At 37.5% G+C, this 17,057-nt stretch overlaps 1 protein-coding gene across 2 annotated transcripts; it reads left to right on the forward strand.

Annotated features, from left to right (window-relative positions):
* The first annotated feature begins 23 nt into the window (after positions 1-23).
* taok3b (TAO kinase 3b) lies at positions 24-16,754 on the forward strand. Of its 2 annotated transcripts, none has more exons than XM_048187844.1 (8): positions 24-3,082; positions 4,457-4,693; positions 5,484-5,612; positions 10,721-10,924; positions 11,696-11,935; positions 12,179-12,391; positions 14,714-14,896; positions 15,032-16,754. In XM_048187844.1, the coding sequence occupies exons 2-8, from the start codon at positions 4,508-4,510 to the stop codon at positions 15,191-15,193; spliced, it is 1,317 nt and encodes a 438-aa protein (XP_048043801.1). In that variant the 5' UTR covers positions 24-3,082; positions 4,457-4,507; the 3' UTR covers positions 15,194-16,754. The 2 variants fall into 2 exon arrangements, with proteins under 2 accessions (XP_048043801.1, XP_048043800.1); XM_048187843.1 differs by lacking the exon at positions 24-3,082 and adding an exon at positions 4,995-5,127 and having other exon boundaries at positions 4,462-4,693.
* Positions 16,755-17,057: the final 303 nt, after the last annotated feature.

Below are 17,057 nucleotides of genomic sequence, written 5' to 3' on the forward strand. Positions count from 1 at the left end.
GCATCTCCTTATGTGATGCAGAGTCTGGATAGGTTGAGCAATCATGTCTGTTTACGCAACTCTAATTACGTCAAATGAGCTTATAGGTAAAAATGTCATTTTACTGTTTCCTCTATGTGAAATCTTAAAGAGATTTTTATGTTGCGCAATGCCACACGACAACAATGTCTCTATGTCAATTACATCATCTTCATTAAGATTTGTTTTTTATGCAAATATTTATATGCAAGTATACCCTCACATTATGAGAACACAGTTTTTGAACATTTTTACATTGTTTATCATCATGTTCAGTCGATAACATTGCTTTAAGTATGACAATGCCATGCTAAAAGCAACAAAAATTAGAAAAGTAACCACAGTCCAGCACAGCACTCTTCCACCCGTGCTCTGAACTCTGTGCCTGTTGGTTCAACAGGAAGTGGTCTTGTAATAGGAAGGTCGTTTCTCAATTCTAGATTTTCACTGATACCTTTCGATCTTTTGACGCAAAAGCACAAAGTTAGGAATTTCAGCCACCTATCAGCTTCAGACAAAGAAGGAAGATGACAGAGACTTTGCTGTGCTTTGATTTGCTGTACTTTTATTCAACTTGTGTGATGCAATTGCACATTTATTGCATGCAGAATGCCTGAAGTGGACAGAAAAACACATCTGATGTTAACTGAGCTAAGCTTTATATTTACCCCTTATGACTCAGACTTACAGTGGAAATCCCAGAGCCACCCAGTTAAAGTCTGATCTCACAGCCACATATGCAAAAATAAATTTATATGCTTAGACAAATACATGTCATTTCTTTGGTTAGAAGTCTGTCTGTTCAAGCATAAGTGTGGCACTGATGTGGTAAGTTGTGTCACAGGGGAAATCAGTGTCTTCTCAGCAAAACACAGGTAGTCCTAATAGTAGTTCAGTACCTGGTACTTTCCACAATTCTTACCAAAGAGCGTGCACAAATAGAGTGTGGAGGGAACGAGGATACGCTGGAAGTGTTGTATGCTGCCTGTGGTCACTTTTATCTTATATCTGTTGTTTTAACATTCCGGGTTTTGCATGTGCATCGGTATGGCAGCCCAGTCTCAGTGTAACTCCTCTACCCAGGTCCTACTCGCCCCACTCAGCGCGGGCCTCGAACCTGGGTCTCCGGTGTGGGAGTTGGATGCTCTAACGAGGAGGCTAAAGACTGCATCAGTTGCTAGAGCATCTCTTGAGATCAGAGAAGTGAGGTTTACTTGCACAGCAACTACTAGCTGGCCTCTGTTACTCTCACTCCCCTAAACCTCACTCCCATCTGGGTCACGGCACCAATGTAACCCCTCACCCAGGTCCTACTCACCCCGCTCTGCGTGGGCCTCGAACCTGTGGCCAGTTGCATAAACTGCTTAGACTAGTCTTAAAACTAAAGTCATCTATTTTTTTTTCTTCAAAACTGGTACTAACTTTGTAAAGTCAGTTACATAAAAAGGTAGATCAGCCTAATTTGAATCAGAAAAGTAAGACTGATTAGCCCTAACTAAGTGCTAGATCTTAAGTCACAGTCTTAACATAGAGGCTAAGTTTATGCAACCGGCCACTGGTCTCCGGCGTGGGAGTCTAACAAGGAGGCTAAAGGCTGCAACTTCTAGCGTCAGTTGCTAGAGCATCTCTTTGAGATCAGGGGAGTGAGGTTTACACGCACAGCTCTTACTAGCCTACGTCTGTTACATCAGCATGGGGGCACCTTCTTCCCCCTTCAAATGTTTATTAACTTCAGCCAACTCTTTGGAATGATGACTGTGTTAATTCAGCAGTATTCATGCTTTTGAGTGTCAGTCTGCTTTTAAATGTGGGGCAAAAAGATCAAAGATAATTTCTCTTAACCTCTAAACCACACAGGAAATGCTTTACTTGAGAGTCTGAGGAAATCCCCCATTCTCCTTTATGTATTTCTCATAATTACCTATTATACACTCACCTCAATTTTTTTTTACGTAGAATCCAGAGATAAGAATCGTAATTGCATCAGAAGCATAGCTCTATCATAATTGATGATGGAATCTTGATATTGTGTAAGAACTCATTAACATATATGACAATCAGTTGACGTTATCGAATTGGGTGTTTAAAAGTGCACGCAAAAGATTTAAGTAGGCTATGTTTAATTTAGCTTTAGTTCTTATTGTGTGCTGATGGAGGCATTTTGCTGTGACGCCATGATGCACCTTTGTTCGCGGCATTTTTCCTCAAATGCTGCAAGTCATTGTTTTTGGTTTAATTTCCTTAGGCATATATAATTATTACATTTTATATTATTATGATTAGTAACTCCGTCGATTACATGAAACAGCCTCAACATGTAGTAGAATACTGAAATGACACTCTTTGTAAGTGTATTTAATTTTAATCTCATTTCTCAAAAGTGCCATTGCTTTCTTTACGTGTACAACTTTTTTAATTCGCTAAATAAATAAATAAATAAATAATAAAAAAATAAAAAAATCACTGAGTGCACCTTCAAGTGTGTAGAGTTGGAAACGAAAAAAGTTTAAGACGCGTGCACGCGCGTACACTCTTTCCACTGATTGCCCGTGGTAGGCATTGCGTAATTCACTCTATCCCACCGGATCTGTATGCTTCCTCCTCCTCCTCCTCCTCCTCCTCTTTCTTCTCAGGAAGTGCAGCCGCTAGTCTGAAGAGAGGCTCCGGACTCCCGCTCTCGCCGTACAGAGCGACTCGCGCGTCATCCATCGCGATGCTGTGCCTTTTGCAGGCACCTGTGAGCGACATACACCAGTAACAGATGAAGGGTGAAGAGGATGCGCTGGAAGCAGCAGGCTGTTTGCGGGCAGCAAGGAGACGCAGCGGCATCATCCTCATCCTCAGCATCAGCAGCAGGGCGCTCGGTTAGCGCCCACCCCCACTCACTTCGTCTTTTCCTCCCCCCCTGCAGAAGCATGCTTGCGTGAGGGATGAGGCTGGAGACAGGGACATCAGGCCAGAGCTGCGGCCTTCTTCTTTTCACAAGAGCCGGGCTCGCCATCATCGCAGCAGCAGCAGCAGCAGCATCCGCCAACGCTTTGCCATCATCACACCAGCATATTTGGTAGGCAGCCTATCTCTCCTCTTCTGCTCGCCGTTTTTGCATAAGAAATGCAGGCCTGCCATGGTCATCCACTCAACCCCACATCAGTAGCCATGGCAACCACATCCTGTTAATAAGCGCTTTTTCATTCTCTCCCCCCCCCATGTCTTTCTGTCTCCGGAGCGCAGGCTTATTTTCCGCTTCATTTTTTTTTTTTTTTTTTTTTTTTTTTTTTTGTCGTAAAGATATTCATTTTGTTGTGATTTAGAGCTCTTTTCTGGAGCTGTACATAATGTACTGTGCTTCCCCCCCACATATATACATTATTTTCCAGAATGCAAACTTAAACAAACGTTATATATATATATATATATATATATATATATATATATATATATATATATATATATATATGTATATATGTATATGTGTGTGTGTGTGTGGAGATACATATACATATGTATATATGGAGAGAGAAGAGAGTGTGATCATTAAAAGAACATATATATTTATTATATTTTACTTAGACAAAGTGTGTTCAACCCATCAAGATAAATCTGATTAGATCTGAAATCATATTTTTCTTCAATGTAAAATGAAATGAACCTAAAATACTAATAGCTTGGCGTGCTGAAATGTAACATGCATTTAAAATTATTTTATTTTATTCTGCAATTTTTTTGTATGCAGGCAGCACGTTTGCATGCATACAGTTTTTATGATTAAATGACAAACTCCATGGCATATTTGTACTTTTAAAAATGTATTTGTCACACCACAAGACCATTTAAAATGAACTAATTAACAATGTCATAAAAACATCAAACAGCGAAATCCTACTTACTTTTTCTTATGCATGTATATTAATTTTAACCCAAAATTCTGATACTGATAAAACTATACTATATATGCATCAACTTTTCATGTATTCAGTAGCTTCTGCTGTCAGAAATGTATATACTGCATGGACGTTTAAGATTTTTAAGAGTTTTATAAGGGATTCACTCTTTAACATCATGCTAGTGGTGAAAAAAAAGAAAAAAATTTGAAGGCTTAATAAATCAAACAATTAAGTACACAGTTGCTCTGATAGATCAAATAAACAGTATTAAACAAGATGATATACTCATTTTTAATGGTTATACAATAATTACATACATACAGTATGGTATATAAGGTTACATATTTTTTCAATTTAGAATTTTTTATTTTTACTTTTTCATTTTTTATTTTTTAATGAAGATAAAAGTAATTGCAAACTTAAATGGTAACAATGAACATCTTATAGATTTCTTAAGATATTATCTTATATCTTGTGGCTTAAAAGGTGCAAAGAGAAAATAATCTTGTTTGGCTTACCTGACCTTTGACCCCCAACACACTGTGTGTTTGCAGGTCAGTGAGCAGATCCAGGAGCATGAGCAGGAAGCTGAGCGGCGCGAGCAGATGTCAGGGTATAAGCGCATGCGGCGGCAGCACCAGAAGCAGCTGATCGCCCTGGAGAACAGGCTAAAGGCTGAGATGGATGAGCACAAGCTCCGGCTGCAGAAGGAAGTGGAGACCCAGGCCAATAACACTTACATTGAACTGGAGCGGCTGGCCAAGAAGCAGGCTGCACAACTGGACAAGGAGGTGCGTGCTCCTACTGTACTTTACACATTTTGGAGAGGTCATGCAAAGTTTACAAGATGTCACATTTTTGTTGCTACTGTATATATGGTGAAAATGCATTGGGGTCCAAAAGTTGAAGACCACATTAGAAATTTGGAATGCAAAATCTTATTTGAATCTGGAAATAAACAAAGTTTTATAATTATGAAAAATGTAAAACAAATAAAGATTATGAATTAAAATTTATTGGAAATATTTAAGTTTTTCAGTATTATCAAATAAGCACATTTGTGACATTGATCACTTGAACTCCTCTGCACAGGCGGTCAGATGTTCTTGCTTCCATTGAAGCTCAAGAATCTCATTGGATCATCTCTAATCATACTGGAGAAAATGATCATCAAGTTTTACACAAACTTGTGGAGTTCAAGCAGATTGAGTGGTTAAAACAAAAGGTGAACATACTCAGAAATTCTGCAGTTCAAAACATTTTTATCATTTATTATTGTATTTAAATTAAACTGTATTAAATTATTATGTGAAAGGATTTTCACTAGTGGTCTTAGACTTCTGGATGCCGCTATGTGTGGATTACATGGATTATCTTAAATTGATTTTAACGAAATGACTTAGTTCAGTATGTTTATTCAAACTAGCAAATCACCATGATAACAAAATATTGTCAGTTTACCAATGCACAGCTGACCACAGTGAACTTTTTGTGATACTTTGCCTCCCTTGGTCCTGCATGATTCATCTGTAAGTGATTAATGTTGCAAAACTAGATGTTTTTCATTTTGTCTCTCCAAAGATGAAGGCCACGGCAGCTGAGGAGAAGAGAATCCAGCAACAGATCTTGGTCCAGCAGAAGAAGGAACTGACCACCTTCTTGGACACACAGAAAAAGCAGTACAGACTATGCAGAGAAAGAATGAAAGAGGTGAGATCAGGACAGTCAATAAATTCACAGGACAAACCCAGGACAACTTTTATCTATGGGCCCCACTAGTATATCATAGACCAATGGTTCCCAAACTGGGTTACACATACCCCTGGGGGTTTGTGAGGTGAAAGAGGGGGTACGTGAACAAAATGCTGAGTTTTGCCATTCATTTAATTCTACCCCACCTTAAAATAACATTAAAATGGAGCATGTATTTCTAACAGGCAAAATGCCATAAATACATGACATCCAATCAAATTACCTCATCTTTTGAGGTCAAAACTGACTGCATCCACACAAGCAGCGTGCATATGATAGGTTGCATGCTGAGTATGCTGCCTTAGCCAATCGCGCTAAATTACTGCTATTCTCAACAATGTAGCCTTGTAAAAGTGGGGATTTAACACTTGCTAGCATGAAGAACAAATATAAACGCAGACTGTGCAAACAGATCATTTTAAGACTCAAACTCGATACAAAAACATACCCCGTGTGAGTTGTTTTTAATGTTGATAATATTATATTATATGAGCAAGAATGGAATTTTTCCAGTTCAACAAAAAAGGGTAATATTAAAGTGCCCCTATTATGGAATTTGAAAGGTTCCTATTTTTGTTTTGGGAGTCCCCAACAACAGATTTACAAGCATGCAAAGTCAAAAAACACTTTCATTGTCTTATAATATGCATTTATTTGGACCTTATTTACTCAACGACTCCCACCACGATTCATTTTTACAAACCCCTCGTTTCAGGCCTGGACTGGTAATCTGGCATACCGGGCAAATGCCCGGTGGGCCGACGCACTTGGGGGCGGGGCCGCGATATGATATGATTTTTTTTTAATAAACATAAAATTGGCCAACGACCGGCCCATAAAGCAGGGACAGCGGCCCATTGGTTCATTTTTCATACTGACACTGGGCTGGCCCAATCACATCCCTTAACAGACTCCACCCCGTCCCCTGTGTTTCGTGTGTCAGATGCACTGCAGTGGCTCAGAGCCAAAACATCTGTGTATTAGGATGATGGAGAAACAAAAGCGCAAGTGCAAGGGGGGTGCGGAGAAGTTGCGGGCAAAAAAATAACAAAAAATTAGAGGTTGATGCCTCAACGTGCAAAAATTACTGACATGTTTAGTACGGTTACAGTAGCTTCAGTTTACAGTACCTGACGACGTGCAAGAACATAGAAGAACATGGAGGAGACACCTGTCAGGCAGAGGAGCAGCAGGTGTTTGACAGTGAAGCCAATGAGGGACAGAGTAAGCAGGAGAGTATAATAGAAGCGGTAAGCATGATTAACAGGGAGGGAGGGAGCGAGGGACTCACGATGCGACGACGACGATGATGATGCTTTACCTAAATTAATGAATATTAGGCTATAAGACAACATAATCGTCGTCGTTATTATAAAGTCAGACTGTCACCTACTGCACTGGTCACTCAGTCAGCTAAAGTCAAATAGCACAGCAAAAGCTATTTTGCACTGTTTTTTTGTAGCTAGCAGTGTGCCCTTGTAGCTATCAGAGTTCACTTATGCAGTAACGCCCCTTCTCATTAACTAGAAAAACCTGAAATGATGCAATTTGATTTTTCAAAAAAAAATTCAGGTTATTATTTTAATGTAATATTACTGATGATGTGTTTATTTCACAACGAGACTATAGGTGTCTATTTATAGCCGTTAGTTGTGATGATGGGCTACTAGATCTCACTTTTCAGCTATAAAAAGTTATGTTTTGTAGCTCTTGTACCCTATTACTCTGGTATGAACACTTGGTTGTTTATGGCAAGTGAATAACATGTATATCATTTTATTAGGACGTTTTTTGCGAGTAATTTGGTAGTATAGTTTTCCTTTTCATTGTTTTTAATGGGGAGTATCTAAACAATAAGAGGTAAATGTTTGACACTTAAAGAGGGGTTTGTGCTCTTTAAAACAAAGTATATTTGTAATTGTAAATTATAGTTTTTCTTCTGTCTGTTTCGTTGAAAAAAAATGAAAAAAATATTTCTTTATCAGTATTTTACATCCATGTTCTAAGGGTTAACTAGCTTTTATAACATGGAGCACATTGTCCATCAAGATTATAATGCAAAGTTAAACACTTAAAATAAGAATTTTTTCCTGATCTTTGCTGTCCATTGGTGTGTAGGCCCTACTCCACTGCCACTTTTGATCACCAGGGAGTCAGTCAAGAGAGAGTGAGTACACTGGTCCACTTGCACTTACTACTCAGCTTTGTAGGGGCTTTGGGAAATGGAACAGTAGGTATGCATATTTACAGGGACTGCAAGGATGGTGTACTGGTGGGTGGTGTCCGACCGATTGTGGTGGGCCGGTCTGAGCAAAAATGCCAGGGCCATTTTTTTGTCCCAGTCCAGCCCTGCCTCGTTTGCGTGATGCTAATCTGCGGTGATTGGTCAGATGACTTCTGCTGGTTAACACAGAGTACAGTATACAGTGCTTGCATCACTTCCATTGTATTATAATAATGATGGTGCTCTTTTTTATTTTACTCAGAGAGGAAATAAGTTGTTTTGTGTTTATGTTAGCGAACCTAGCTCAGTGGTAAACACACAAACAGTCATGGTATATGCGTTAGCCCAACGCAGAAACGTATTGATAAAGCACTGCGGTTGTACACCAAAGTATTGCTCTATTCTTTAACTCCAAGTTATAACAACAACAAACATTTGAAACATTTCTAGACAACTGCGAACGAACACATATTGCTGTTAGCTGGTTAGCCGAAGACCTACAAGCTGCGTGGAGCGTACACAACACACAACTAAATACGTATTGTGCATGCTACAGAAAACATAACAGCAACGATTACTAATCATACTTACGGATTGTAATTCGGAGGAGGAAGAAGCTGGTCCAAATAAACTCGGTACTGACCCATCCTTCAGTAACAACCGGCTTGCGAATCCCTCGTTGAACACAGAGAATGCATGTCAACATTACATTTAAGTTGAAGAGGCAGTCGTCAGTAAAATGACGGGAACACAGCACAAGGTTCGGGCTATACTGTGGTATCGTTGTAAAGATGAACTTTAACCACTTATTCTTCACGTATTGGCAGTGTTTGAGCAGTTTCAAGTTTTCCCTGGTGTCTGTGCGTGCAATAAGTGGGCAGGCAGTATGCTAATGTTTAGTTTTGACGTCACAACGAAACGGCTTGGGATTCGTTTTACAAACGTCTCGTTTAATTGACTCGTCGACTCTTACTTTTGAGAGACAATAACTTTATATACGGTGCACTTTCAGAAATAAACTTTGCTTGATGTTTTCATTCACTTAGAGCTATGTTACACACTACATGAAATGTATTTTTCAAAAATCCATAATAGGGAAACTTTAAGTGATGTACATTTTAAACATAGTTTTGTCAGTATCATTTACACTATTTTGCAACGAAATAATTTCAGCGAAAGGCACAGCAGAACTGCAGAACACAGCGATGTATTGTGAACGATCTGTGGCTTTGAACAAATCGTGAAAGTCAATGATTCAATGACTTATTCATAAATATAGTCACTTACTTTATTACTGAATAAATGAATGAATGAATCGCTGACTCACTAATTAAGACAACGACTTACCGCCACCTACTGGTGGTTTTAGTTAAAAATATTAAAAGTATCACTTCATTTTTATCATCATTGCATATTTCTCTATTAAACAATTTTTTTTATTTACAACATTATTTATTTTATAAAGATATTTATAAAGGTAAAAAAATGCACTGCAAAATCAATTTAAGGGAGCAAATATTGTCCCTTAGTGATGTTTTTATTAGCAAAGTTTGGGAGGAACACGTTCAAGTGATCTAGACATATCTCTATATGTCTATATATATATACCTGACTCACCTATGTACCTCGACAGATTTCGGCATCTCACCCCGACTTCTCACTATTGGTTGGTTCCTATCCCAGCCAGGGATACGGAGAGAACTTTGGGTTTGGGCCAAATTCTGAGCTCGGAGCCCTCCCCTTGGACAGCATGCCAAATACACATACTCTCTTACACTATCTGATTATTTGTAAACTTGTGAAATGGAAAAGGTGTGAAATACAGTCTAAAGCCCTATTCGGACAGGATTAGTTTTTTTATGTGGGGAGGTGGAGTAAAGTAATTTTACCTCAGGATGTCTGTAATATTAATTGGCCAATTCGCACAGGACAAGACATCTCAGTAAAACTAGCAGAAGTGGGAGGGGTAACTCGATTTACGCACCGTCATCACCTCTCTGTCGTCATGTGGATATACTTTGCTTCCTGATACTATGTGTGCAAACACATATAATCTAAATATATAAACTATAAATAACAGTTAGGTCCGATTTATTAATTAAATTCTGATTGGATTATGATGGTAATAGGCACTTAGCTAAAGATAAAATTAGTTTTGTGTCTCTGACAATTGCTTCGATCTTCTTTTTGCTCTGAATGGTATGTAGAAAATACTTGAGGTTTGCCACAGACTTGTCCCACCACCTACAACACAAATGAATGTTTCTTCAAGTGTTTCCATGCTTGAAAAATGCGCAGAAAACTACTTTTAAACAGGAAATGACGTAATTTTACCGTACATATTTACAGCGGGTCTATTCGAACGGGATTAGTATTACCTGACGTAATTTTTCCAGACCTTTTTCCAGAAGGTAAAAGTCATGTAATCTTTACTGACATTGTCCGTGATGATTACCGAGATGGCACATTCGGACGGGACTAAAATCACTGAGAAGCTCTGGTAATAATTACTTTACCCTCACCTCCCCATGTAAAACTAATCCCGTCCGAATAGGGCTTAAGTGGAAGAGATGTTAAATGCCTCAGGGGGTATGCCACTCTAAAAAGTTTAGGAACCACTGCCATAGAAGAGGTTAGTGGGCCCCCTTTGTTACAGGGCCCTGAACAATGTCAGACTAATTGTTTCATATTACCTGTAATAGATATAAGCCATTGCATCTTATGCCCTTATAGTGTTATTATATACAGTGTAATGCCATTGCCCCTTATGCCATTTATATTCTATTAACATGATTTTGCAGTAAAGTATTGCAGTAAAAAATATTTTTTCTGTGTACATTAGGAAATGAATGAAGACTCTGACACACCAAAAGAGGAGAAACAGGAGCGCTTGTCACGGCATAAGGAAACAATGCAGCGCTCCCAGGCTGAGGAGGAGGCCCAGCTGTTGAACCAGCAAAGACTGGTTTATGAAAGGAGCTGCCGTGCTTTAAAAAGAAGAAGCCTTATCAAGAAGCATGAGTTTGAACAAGAGCAAATGCGGGAGGCAAGAAATAATCACCACAATGAATGTCTCAAGCACAATCTTTTGTCATTGTGAATTTTGAGGTTTCATTTAGACATGAAGTCAGAGTAATTTCCTTTTTTTTTAAATAAAGTTTAAGGTTGTTTAATTTTTTTAAAATAGTTTTTTATTGTTCTCACTTCACCAAGATGGTTTTAATTTGAAAATAATGCAATAAAATATATAAAAATTCTATTTTAGTATATTTTAAAATGTAATTTATTCCTGTAATGGCAAAGCTGAATGAGCAGCCATTACTCCAGTTCTTCAGTGTAACATGATCCTTCAGAAAGCATTCTAATATGCTGATTTGGTGCTTAAGCAACATTTCTTATTATTACCAATGTTGAAAACAATTGTGTTGCTCAATATTTTTGTGGAAACCATGATACATTTTTTTCAGGATTCTTTGATAAATAGAACAGAAATCTTTTGTAACAATGTAAAAGTTTTTTTACTGTCACTTTTAAATGTCTTTACATTCCATTTAATCCATCCTTTCTGAATAAAAGTATTAATTTCTTTAAAGAAATCTTACTGACCCCAAACTTTTGAAAGGTAGCATGTGTGTATATATTTTATATAGTGATATGTAGTGTTGATCAGAGCATTTGTGCTATTTCAAATCAGAAATCTTTTCCAAAAGCACAAAAAACCCAACACTTTTTACTTTTTACACTTTATTCTTTTTTTGTTGATGTCACATACACTAATGCAATATTATTCATACATGACTTGCTCTTTTTGTTAAAGGAGCTTAACAAGAAGAAGACACAAAAAGAAATGGAGCATGCACTGATGATCAGGCAGGATGAGTCCACCCAAGAGCTGGAACAGCGGCATCTACATACCTTACAAAGGCTACGCTTTGAGCTGATGCGCCACCAGCATCAAACTGAGTTGGAGAACCAGGAGGAGTACAACAGTCGCCGGCAGAGGGAGCTACACAGGAAGCATGCACTAGAACGCCGACAGCAGCCCAGGAACCTTAAGGTAAACAGCTTGTGGGTAGAACCAACTTAAAATATGAAGTAAAAGGAAAATGACAAAAAGAGAAGATAACAATAGAATATGTAGCAGCATTGGATGAACAAGTCACTAATTTGAATATATTTAAATGTTAATGTTAAATGTTTTCTCTCAGAAACAGTGAAAGTACACACAATAACACAGGATGAAAACGTATTGTATGATTCATTATAAAAATTATACCTAATTAATCTCATCTCATTATAGACATTGGAGATGCAGATCAAAAAGCAATTCCAAGATACCTGTAAGGTACAAAACAAGCAGTACAAAGCTCTGAGGAACCATCAGCTGGAGGTCTCCCCTAAGAGTGACCACAAAGCCATCCTGAAGTCGCTGAAGGAGGAGCAGACCCGCAAGCTTGCACAGCTGGCAGAACAATATGAGCAAAGCATTAATGAGATGATGGCCTCTCAATCGGTAAGGTACACAAGCACCAGAGGAAAATGACCCTTTAGTAGTCAAACCACACATTTTTTTTAACAAGGTCTGTTTATTTAAAATTTTATAATATGCAAGAAAAAACAAAAGACTGAAACAATACAGTCCATACAGTCAAAACCCCAACACAACCCATCCCTCTACCCATCAGATATAAAGTATCAATTACATATATTTTTTAAGAAAAAAAGCAACATGAATTATACATATTTGGGACTGTATTCCCTACTTGAGTTTTTGAACAAATAACAGAAAGGGTTGCCAGATTGCATAGAATCTCTGGGTAGACCCTTGAAGTAAGTATCTTGTTTTTCTAGTTTAAGATATGCATGACGTCCTTAATCCAATGGAAAAAAAAGTGGGGGAAGAGGGTCTTTCCATTTAAACAATATTAATCTTCTGGCAAGTAAGGTGGAAAAGGCCAACATTTTACAATTATAGTTACTTAGGCGCATGTTCTGTGCTGTGACACCAAATATAGCAATAAAAGGCAATTCTATTATTTCTGAAAATGCATCAAAAATCGATTTCCAAAATGTATACAAAGTTGGGCATGTCCAGAACATATATAAAAGGCTTACACCTATCACAAATAGGATCTAGCTCTGGTCTGAATTTAGATAACCTAACCTTTGACCAATGTAGTCGGTGTACCACCTTGAATTGTACAACCACATGACGTTGACATATAGATGATGAGTAAATATTTGTAATAATTTTCTGTCAAGTTGTTTCCAAAATCTGTTCATTCAAATCTTTCTCCCAAGTCAGTTGTAGTTTTTGTGTTTCTCTTTTCTTCAGTTATTCTGCTTGTTAACAGCAGGTGTTCATCATTAATGTTCAATCATCCCTTAATTAATAGCTTAATTATCTGATAAACTTTAACTCTGCTTCAGTATTATTTTAACACTATTCAGAGAGGGACCAAATGTTATCTGAGCAGAGTTGATTTAACTGGATTTTACTGTGTAGTTTTGAGAATACGTTTGAGATCGTGAATGGGCTCATATTTGTGACCTCAAACATAAAACTAGCCTATTATTTGCTGAATTTACTGGGAAATGAGCTCAGACATCTGCTCAAACGGTGCCCTTTCGAGCTCCAAAAGGTAACAAAATACAATTTATTTTATTCTTCTGTAATTGTTACTCTAATATCAGATGAGTTTTATATTATCATGACAAGTAGAGATCCTTCCATGTTAGATATAGATCTGGGTCGATAAAGACACGAAAATGTAAGAATGATTGGTGAAACAGTCATGCATTTAAGGGTTAATAGTATTAATTCTTCCACTTAAAGAGAGGGACAGCAGATCCCAGCATTCAGACCTTCTATCAAGGGCAGAAAGTTAGCTTTTTTTAGGTCCTTGTAATTGCCTGTAGCCCAGATTCCCAAATATTTAATCATTTCTTTATGGTAACTTTAAAAGGAATCGAATTTAAAGAAATACGTTAAGCAGCTGCATTGATTGGCATTAACTCACTTTTTTGAAAGTTTATTTTGAAGCCGGATATCCTGCTAAAGCTTTCCAATGTGTTCCAAACCACACAATTTGTCCTTAGAATGTCCTTAGATTGTTAGAATGTGGGGTGAGTTTGTGGCCTAGGCTATAAACTTGAATTTTAGGCTCTTCACCTGATAAATGTATTGAAACATACACTGCCAAAAAAGGAATAGGAATTACTTACTAATGTAACACATTGAACATTTTGAAGTAGAAAGACTGAAATAGAATTTTCTTATGTACTCCAGTAATCTTTACAACTTTGAAATTTACAGTGTAAAGTAGCCTACTCACTGAGTGTATACATAGTGTAGGGTGAATTCAGGGTGATTGGGACACATTTTGCCATTGAGATGACTGGGGAAAAGTGTCCCTATCAACCTGAATTCACCCTAATTTTTTCACATTGCCTCTTTGGAATTTGAGAGAACCTGTTAAAATAGAGATGGAGTGTTTAATTGTTCTTAAAAAAATTTTGTTTTCATATACAGTCAGAAGGTCCCTTTTAATATTTCCCTTACAAGCTAGAAACATATCAAAGAGTAGTGGCTAAAACCGTTTGAGAGGTTTCCCTCTAGTGGTTCTGCGAGGAACTGCTAAAAGAGGATTTACAAATTGAATATCCACAACCAAGCCAAAGGTTTCTGCTTACACAGTCCAAAAGAACACTGATTGTTAAGTGTAATTATTGCTGCTTGTATATGCAATATTGTTTTTATTCAATAGGGACTAGTATAGAAAATGAGGCATTACTGAGTGTTTTAGATAATAATTGCAGCATATAACTCTCTCAGTTACGTTTAGATGAAGAGCAGGAGGCTGAATGTCAGGCTTTAAGGCAGCAGCTACATCAGGAGATGGAGCTCCTCGATGCCTACCAGAACAAAACCAAGGCGCAGATGGAGGCCCAACATGAGCGTGAGGTGCAGAAGTTGGAACAGAAGGCGTCTTTGCGCCGGGCTCACTTGGAACAGAAGGTGAGCTGTTTTTTTAAATTAACCTCTGTAATTCATATAGGATAGATTTGGCCATAACTGGTCAAACTGTGAACTTGGTAGTAAAACAAATGGAAGGAATCTTGTCTGAAATATATCCCAAACCTCTGTTCACAGATTGAAGAAGAGCTGGCCTCACTTCATAAGGAACGGACCGAAAAAATCAAGCATTTATTTGAGCGTCAGGAGCGAGAACTAGAGATGTTTGATTTAGAGAGTACGCGGCTAGGATTTGGAAGCTTGGCCTCGTTTGACTTTCCCAAGGATGAGGCCAGATGATCCAACAGAGGTGAAAGGGACTGTTCAACACTGATGTCTTTGGACACATTGTGCCTGCACTGTCCCTGATTGTTGGATTTACCAAGATCATCCAAACAGTGACCATGCTGGATCAATATCTTATAACTCATATCGGCTGTGAGAACTTCACTGATATTCTGAAAGGAGAAACTAAACAGCCACAAACACAAAAGTGGTTTGGTGGTGCATCACTGAGCTCATAAACCAAGAAGAAATATCTAGACAAACTGACCTTTTCTCCATGCCATTGTCCCACTTTTGGTATTAAATTAGTAATTCAGGATATTTTAGTACAAGTAAGCACTTTGATATGTTAAGTACGATCCCATCATGTTAGGTGGATATGAAGTGTGAAATGCCTTTGGTGTCATCAAAGGACATTGCGACTGTAGAATGTGTCCTGCATCTTCACCGTGGCTATTAGCTGTTTTGTATGTATCACAGAGAATGTGACAACTGTTGATGAAAACTTTACACAGAAGCAGATTTTCAAGCAGTGTCTGATTTTAAAATATGGTGAATACATTAAGAGCATTTAATTAATTTCATATTGTGGAACCCACGCTTTATTTCTTTTTACTTAGAAAAAGAAAAGAAAGAAAAAAAAGAACTAAAAATGTATTCATTGTTCAGTATCCTAAATTAATTGGCATTAGTTTTATCAGGATGTGAACTTATTACATTGAATCAGTTCTGTCAGAGTTACTGGTATTATTGCATGCACTTTAAAAGACAAATTCAGGTTGTGAAGTGGAGCATGAATCTGTCAGAGATTTTAGCCGTGTACAAATAAAAGTGGTCATAACAGTTTTGTTTTCATGGCTATTGATACTGAACATGAGCTTTATCTTTGATATAAATACCCGCCAAATTGCCAAATGCCTTTAAGTTATGTTGATGAATGTTTTTGTTTTCCTTATTTTGCACAGTTTGTTGAATTGTGATTCATTCAATGTGGACTTATCACTGCTCTTGTACAGGGAAAATGTTGCAATTTGTGTTGTAAAAATTTTATATAAATATTTGTATATGATAACCTAAATAGGGTTTACATATGTATTGATCAATCATTGCCAACAAAGATCTATGGAACTCTTGTTCAGTGAAGGCAGAGGAACGCAAACTTATTTTTGTAAGTAAAACAGAAAGTAACTTATATTCTCATGCATCATGTGACAGCCTTCATGTCTGGTGGAGCTATAATGTGAACACCTCTGTGTAACAGAGTTCATGGCTTGCTGTCATTTAAGAAAGACACCACTCCAGCAACTAGTAGAAGGGGTTCAGTTGATTCTTAATTCACAAAAACATGTACTTTATAGGCAGATTTGTGGTGTGTAATAAAAGATTCTTTGGGCCTGACCAACTACTATCTTTTATAAACTCTGACCTTTCCCTTCATTATTCATGAGCGTCTCATAATGTTTTATTAGTGATCATTGAGGTGTTTTCTGCTACTGTCTTTTAGGGCTTCTCCAACAAAAACTGTCATTGCACAAATTAAATGATGTTTTAACAAATAAACACAATGAAGATTTGATTGGCTAATAGCATGCTGGGAAATATTGATCCATTTCTTAAAAGTAATAGATTGATGCCAAGGCTATTATATTAATTTATTTTGGTTGCTGATGTTAACACAACAAAAGATTGCATTTCTGTGCATCTTAAAGTTCATACTGTTCGGTATCTGACCTCATTATGCCCTTTTGTAAGTGTAAATATGATTTAAAAAAAAACAAATCTCCATCTCAGTTCTTGTATGGCTTGGTCAGAAGACCACCAATAGTAACAATTTTACAATAATAATAATAATAATAATAATAATAAAGCAGATTGCACA

The sequence above is a fragment of the Megalobrama amblycephala genome, linkage group LG4 (genome assembly GCF_018812025.1).
Source record: "Megalobrama amblycephala isolate DHTTF-2021 linkage group LG4, ASM1881202v1, whole genome shotgun sequence".
NCBI lineage: Eukaryota > Metazoa > Chordata > Actinopteri > Cypriniformes > Xenocyprididae > Megalobrama > Megalobrama amblycephala.

What these genes read in the sequence shown, in the direction of transcription:
- taok3b (XM_048187843.1), top strand. Translation starts at nt 4,587, where the DNA reads ATGAGCACAAGCTCCGGCTGCAGAAGGAAGTGGAGACCCAGGCCAATA. An exon ending in AACAAGAGCAAATGCGGGAG is followed by an intron (nt 10,925 to 11,695) that starts GCAAGAAATAAT and finishes TTTTTGTTAAAG; the next exon opens with GAGCTTAACAAGAAGAAGAC. An exon ending in GGGCTCACTTGGAACAGAAG is followed by an intron (nt 14,897 to 15,031) that starts GTGAGCTGTTTT and finishes CTCTGTTCACAG; the next exon opens with ATTGAAGAAGAGCTGGCCTC.